The sequence below is a fragment of the Mastomys coucha genome, unplaced genomic scaffold, assembly GCF_008632895.1.
Source record: "Mastomys coucha isolate ucsf_1 unplaced genomic scaffold, UCSF_Mcou_1 pScaffold5, whole genome shotgun sequence".
Taxonomy (NCBI): Eukaryota; Metazoa; Chordata; class Mammalia; order Rodentia; family Muridae; genus Mastomys; species Mastomys coucha.
The window spans coordinates 113,386,358-113,393,362 of NW_022196911.1; the positions used below are offsets into that span (position 1 = coordinate 113,386,358).

Here is a 7,005-nt window from a genome sequence, read left to right on the forward strand (position 1 = left end):
GGGAACGCAGGGTCTCCCACAAGGGGGCAAGGGCACGGTGAAAAACAAAGTGGAGGAGTTTTAGCCGAGATTCCGAGGCAGGGAGGGGGTGAACAGCAGGGGAACGCAGGGTCTCCCACAAGGCTGCCGGGCAGCTCATGTCTGCAGAGGGTTTCTCTGTAGCAGAACCCGGCAGACTGCTTCCTACGCTGCTGCATCCTACTCCGGTCTTCTAGCAGAAAGTGAGGGGGCTGACTCTTGCCCTGTGCCATCTGCAACCAGCTGGGGCTCCCAGGCAGGCTGGGACCCTAGCGCCTCTGGGAGGCAGGATGGTGGGATCTGGGCATATGGAGGGAGTGGCTGTTTTAATTATTGTAAAATGCACATCACATGAAATACGTCGTATTAACCACGTATTTCCAGGACCCACGACAAGCTTGTGCATGCGTGAGTGCGTGCGTGTGTTTGTGTGTGTGTGTGTGTGTGTGTGTGTGTGTGTGTAGTTTCTACCACCTTGCCCATTCTGAGGACCAAACTCGGGTCATCAGCCTTAACAACAAGCACTTTTTCCTGCAAAGCCATCTCACTCAGCCTTCTGCATGTCTTGATTCCATCCAAGTGGTCCAGGGAGCATCCCTCAGGTCTCTAGGTTTGGCAGTTCTGACTGCATCCTTTCAGTGGGGCAACCTTTCCTTGGGAAGCTCCGAGATCTTATTCTGTGATTCAGGGTCCGTGGAATAAGAGCTGGTACTGTGATGCAGAGGCGTCAGGGGAGTGTTCTGGCTGGGACTGTGCGGCTTTGGGAGCCACCTCTGGCTGGAGACTGTCAGGCGTTTTTTTTTTTTTCTTTTTTTTTCAGTTCAAGAGGCAGCTGCAGCCAAGCCACTTAGTGTAAGATGGCCCATAAAAATGGACTTGAATTACAGGTCATAAACCTACAGACCCCCTGAGTTCTGACCTTTCTGCTCCCTGGTACTCAGGTGCCTTTGGGAGTAATGAAGCTCTGCCTGCCTCCCCTCAGGGAATCAGCGGAAGCTGAAAACCTGGTCCCTCGGGCAGGGCAAGGCGACTGCAGCTTCCGGAGTGACTGGAAAAGACACAAGGGGACCAGCTTGGCTCCTTCTCCCTGTCCTCCTGCAGTGCTTCTCCAGCTGCACACAGCGCCCTGGTGTCCAAGGGCTGAAGGGCTACCAGTTGCCTACGGAGGCTTGGACTCCATTAGATGCTGCTTTTCCCTAGGCTAAACTAGAAGAATGTTCTGCTGTGGTGGCACATGCCTTTAGTCCCAGTACTAGGGAGGCAGGTGGATCTCTGTGAGTTCAAGGCCTGCTGGTCCACAGAGCAAGTCTCAGGATAGCCAGGGCTACACAGAAAAACCCTATCTCAAGAAACGAAAGCAAAACAAAACAAAAAACAAACTTGGTGCTTTGCAGTTTCCAGAGATGTGTCTCCACGGTGGCTCTAAATCTGGTCAAGGTAACAATGAAGACTAACCTAGGAGACCAGGTGTAGTATCAAACACCTTAAACTCAGCACTGGGAAAGCAGAGGCTGCTGGGTCTCTGGGAATTCAAGGCTAGTCTGGTCAGAGTTGCAGGCCAACTAAAACTGCCAACATCCTGAGACTCCTTCTCAACCAAACCAAATCCAAACCAAGGAAATCCAGGGACAGGGTGACACACTTTGGCTGGAAGCAACCAGAAAGATGTGAGGAGACATGTCACTTCATAGGTCTAAGTAGCTGAGCCCACATCCACCCGTGATTTATACTTTAGAACTGTCTTCATTTTACCAAAGCCAGATTCCCATCAGGAGAAGCAGTAGCTATCCGTCCGCCTCCTCGTATCTGCCAGGAGAGGGCCGGAGCAAAGGTCCCTGGGTCCCTTCTGTGGTTCTGAGCACCTACCTTCTTCTAGCCAGGAGCTGTGGAGCTCAGCAGCAGGGAGGCTCCTACAGGGGTGTTGGCCTTCGTACAGGAGTTTGGACTGGGGAGAAGGACACAGCAGAGATGCCCTATAGAGCAGAGGTGGTAGTTTAACCCTGAAAAACACCACCAAATATTTCATGAACTCTCTGGCTGGGAACTCCTTTAGGGTGCCACGGATCATGGGCTCTCTGCCCATTTTCCATCGCTGGCTGGCCTAGGAGGCATCCTTGTCTTAGAAATCTGTGTTCTGTGATCCCTGGGGGTCGTGGAAAAATGGCCCCCAGAGAGCAAGAGGCACAGGGCAGAGGCCATGTGACCAGATTAAAGGTTTTAGATATAAGGATTGAGGCCACTAGGGCCTTGCTTTTCTGGCTCTGCAGAAGTTTCTGGCATTAGGGGGCACATGGTTGGGAGTCAGCTCAGCAAGGCAGGTTGCTGGCCCGGCTCTTCTTGTCATCATGCTTTGTAGGGACAGACCCACCCTGATGCCACCATGTCCAAACGTAGCCCCAATCCTGGCATCTTTTCTTTGCAGTCTTGTGGCAAGTTGCATCGGTATCATGGAAAAGGGGCCATAGTGGATGGTCTGTCCAGGACTCAGTGTGTCCGGCTCCTCCCCCAGCCTAGGCCTGGGATGTGCTGAGCATGCGCAAACAGTACAGTGGATTCTGGGCTGGTACTTTTCCACCTGGCTTGAATCATTTCAGAGAGCCTGAGACACAACCAGGCAGTGGATCAGTCATGGTCCTGTGTCTTTAATGAGACTGTCCTTGTCAGAACCCATCATCTTCCTGGCCCAGGGTTGCTTGTGGTTTGGGCTCCCAGGAGGCCTTGGGGCCTCTTCCCTGCACTCTTGCATCGGAGGCACAGCCAAAGGAAGTTTTGTCTCATTCCTGCCAGCAGCCAGTGGCCTGAGGCAAAAGGTGGGACACACAGCCACTAAAAGGCCACCTTGCACCCCTAGAAGCTGAGAGTTTCGGAAAGACAAGGGCTCTGCCTTCTGGGCCTGTTTGGACATGGTCCTCCTTGCTCTCAAAATCTAATCAGCTCCCCACATCTGGGCCTGATGCCCGCTCTGTCTGCTCCTATGCCCTGTCCCTCCAGGCCACTCATGATGCCTGGGGCCTTCATAATCCAAGGACCACAGGTCTCCTGGGGGATAGGGCCTGGCATCTCCGTAATATCAAAATTAAAATTTGATATTAAAGGGAAGGATGTGTGAGGGTCATTGCTGTCCTCCATGTTATTTGGGCCCTGGGCTTTCTTCTCTGGCCTAGTATAAGGAGACGGGGCGGGGGATGGCAGTAGAGGCCCCACTCCCTATCTAACACTGCAGCTCAGTGCAGACTTACTGAATGCTAAAGTATGAAGGGGAGAAGACAGGGGCCTCCCAGTCAGGTCCTCAGGGGCCTAGTGGGAGGTGATGGTTTTACAGACAGACAGTTGTGTGGTTAACAATGCTGGAATCGGCAGCTGTGGCGGCTGTGCCAAGGGTGAGAGCCTTCTCCAGGGAGAGCCCTGAACAGATGGTTGTTCTAGAAGAAGCCACAAGGCCATGTCCATGTCCTTCAGGCTCCCATGATGACTGACAGTCCGTCTCCTGCCAGACAACTTTCTGACCCAGCCATAGCTTCCGGGTCACTGGAGGCAGCTATCCCAGAAAATATAAAACAAATAAAAAACTTTGTGTTTGTGACGTGCCAGGCACGGGCAGGCCCCTGGTCTCCAGGGGCCTCAGTGCTGTGGCTGGCTGGAGCAGGGAGGGGCTCCCCAGAGGCCTGCAAGAGCTGGGTCAGCTGTGACATTTGGAATCCTTGGCCCTGAGTGAATGCTGAAGGGACCTTGGGGGTCTTGGCTCACATTCGTGGCCCTGAGTGAATGCTGAAGGGACTCGGAGGGCCTTGGCTCACATTCGTGGCACTGTGAAAGCCAGACTTGCTCTCTGAGCAAACTCAGGCCTGCAGGAATTACAGAGTCCCCTTCCTCCTGGAGGGTGAACAGGCCAGGCGCACTGCCTGGCAGAATAGCCTTGGTGGATTTAGGTCCCCCTGCCCCTAGGTGGATGCCCACATGCAGTGACGTCCATATAGGGCCGTCCCATTAGGTTCATCTCTCACTGCCCCACCCTTAGGCTGTAGGAACTGGGTAGGTGCAGGGCTGGCTGGGAGGGTGGGTTTCTCGGGGCTCAGACTCTGATGGGCTCTTCTCTCAGTAACTTAGGGGTGCCGCCAGGCCGGGGGAACTGCCCGCTCACCGAGCCTCTGCCCTTTGACCTCATCTACACGGACTATCATGGCCTGCAGCAGATGAAGCAGCACATGGGGCTGTCCTTCAAGAAGTACCGGTGAGTGGCCCAGGGACTGCTGGGACCACGGCTCCTCTCCATGCCTCTCCAACAGTCAGCTAGCCCAGGGTAGACCCAGACCCAGGGACTGCTGGGACCACAGCTCCTCCCCAATGCCAGCCCAGGGTGGACCACTGTATGGCACTCTTCTTCTGTCTCAGCCTTCCCTTCCCTCTCCAAACCACTGACCTCCCAAACAGATCACTGGCAGCCCTTTAGAGCCATCCGGCAGGGCCACGGATGGCGGCTGAGGCCTGATAGGATGGGAGGTGCCCAGGAGGCATCCCAGGGGGTGAGGAGGATGGGAAAGAACCCCCCTGTGGTCAAGGTCTCCACTATGGAGCCTGGAGTGAGGGTGTCAGCCTTTCCCTGGTGACCCCAGGATCTAAGGCAAGTGAGTTGCAGCCAGCAGCCCTGGGTTCATTTAGCACCAGGAGTCCCACTGTTCATTTCTATGCCCTAATGCCATCAACGGTGTGATTTTATTAGAGGGAGGTGACGGCCAGCGTTATTGCTTTTGTTATTAATGTGCGCTGTCTGCGAGTTGCCATCTTGCCCGCCCCACCCCCTCTCCTCGGGACTCAGGAATTCTGCCGACCTCAGCACTCTGTAGAATTCTGGGTCACCCAGAAGAATGCTGGGCCCTGGCAGCTGTGTGTATGTGGGGGGGTGGGGTGATGTCTAAGTGTCATCACCTTTCTTCAGGAGCCACTCAGGGTAGGATGGGAGGGTTGGGTGTTTAGAGCCACAGTCTCAGAGTGACCTGGCCCTAGCTGATCCTATAGGAGTTCGGGGGGTTTAGACTACAAGCTTTGGTGGGGTGGGGGGTATAACAGTGGAGGAGAAAAGCCAGGGGTTGGAACTTCTTTTGAGCCCTGGGAGGGACCCCGCTCCTGCAGAGAAGGCTTGGGGCAGTCTCCGAAGCTCAGGCCCCCAGGACCCCACCCATGAACACTGTTCTATCCAACAAATCACAGCTTACAAATGACTGCGGGCAATGAAGGGACCCCACCCCTTCCAGATACCACCTCTCTTCCTAGTCTCACTCCAGTGGAGGTGATGCCAACCGGGGGCCCTGCGGGCATCAAGAGTGGCCACTGCTGTTCCCGTCGGGGAAGCTGGCACAGAGAGGGTGAAGCACTGCTGTGTTCACACAGCGAGGCAGTAGCTAGGTGAAGTCCTTGTGGAGTACTATAGTCCCCTGACCTAGCCACGGCACCATCCCTGGGGCACCCTTAGTCCAGGGACATGGCGAAAGGTGTGACCTCGGTCCTGGTTCACTCCTGGGGAGGACAGGTGCAGAATCCGAGTCATCGACACCTTTGGGACAGAGCCAGCGTACAACCATGAGGAGTATGCCACGCTGCACGGCTACCGGACCAACTGGGGCTACTGGAACCTCAACCCCAAGCAGTTCATGACCATGTTCCGTGAGTGTTACTGGGAGAGAGAGGGGTACCCCGGTATGTGCAGGGGTGGGTCTCCCCATGTGTGCAGGGATGGGTCTCCTTCCTCCTGGGCCAGTGGAGTGGCTTTAACAAGCACCTTCCATCCCCTTGAGTAGAGAGAAGCAGGCACCACAGAGATTCTAGAAGCTGTGTCTGGGGCTGGTGCTGACTCAAGGCTAGGAGCTCTCAGAAGCATGTGGCTCAGAGCAGGGGCCCCGTGATTTTCCAGAAGCTTCCAGGACCAACCAGAGACACTGGAAGGGGGTGGGGCAAAGAAATGTGGGCCTTTCTATACAGAGGGCCGATAACTAAGCAGATGGGTGAGCTTGAAGGTTCTGGAAACATGGGAGTTTAGTCAGGCACCAACACTGGGCGAGCCTGAAGGAAGGGAGAGAACTCCTCAGGAGCAGAGTGTCAGCCATTTGTAGCTTGTTTTTTATTTCTAGCACTGAGGAGCCTTGTGCATGTTAGGCTAGCTCTATCCCCAGCCTCCCCCACTTTGAAAAATTTGAGAAGGCTCTCAATGTGTACCCCAGTCTGGATTTGAACTCCTGCCTCAGCCTCCTAAGGGTTGGGCTTTCATTCATGTGCTTTTCTTGGCTAAGGGTCTATCTGGTATCACTGAAGATATCTTTTATTGTGTTTATTTATTCATTTGTGCATATCAAGGCATGGCAATGGAGCGCACACATGCCATGGCAAGTGAAGGGGGTCAGGGGACAGCTTGCAGGGATCGGTTCTTTTCTTCTGTCATTGATTCCCTACGATGAGCGTGGGTTGTCAGGCTTGGTGGCAGGCACTCCTCCACCCTGAGCCATCTCACTGGCCCTCAGCTGTGAGCAGAGTAACATCCTAAATATCTAATTTGTGGTACTTCAGAGGCTCTGGGCCAGAAAGCCAGATAAGCCACCTTGTTAGGATGGTGTCTAAATTAAGAGCAGAGTGGTTCCACAGTTCCCAGAGACTTGAGAGGATATGATCTTTATTCAGGCATCAAACTCGACATTTCTGTCAGCAACTTAGATTCGGGCAGCACTGGGCAGAGATGAGACATGAGAGTTACTGAGTGATGGCTTCATTAGCTCCCAGGGGCGGGGCAATTCCTGCAGCCCATGGAGTCTGGGTGAGAATACCGCGGTCCTGAGAGTTAGTGTGATCTGTGTAGGGACACACAGCTCTGTGGAAACCACTCCTTGCTGGGGAGCCAGTTTGGAAGTTCTGTGAGGCCCAGAAGGGAGTGTGGTTCAGTTACAATGTATCTCAGGGAATGAAATCCAGAGGGAAAAGATATCAAGGGGGGGGGAGGGG

General features: G+C 54.3%; 1 protein-coding gene across 1 annotated transcript in view; it reads left to right on the forward strand.

Annotated features, from left to right (window-relative positions):
• Nucleotides 1-7,005, forward strand: part of Mgat5b (alpha-1,6-mannosylglycoprotein 6-beta-N-acetylglucosaminyltransferase B) — a 69,418-nt gene that overhangs the window by 42,310 nt on the left and 20,103 nt on the right. The window contains exons 9-10 of the mRNA XM_031352750.1: nucleotides 4,118-4,249; nucleotides 5,546-5,679. Of these exons, the coding sequence (XP_031208610.1) occupies nucleotides 4,118-4,249; nucleotides 5,546-5,679 (266 nt within the window). The remainder of the gene's footprint in view (nucleotides 1-4,117; nucleotides 4,250-5,545; nucleotides 5,680-7,005) is intronic.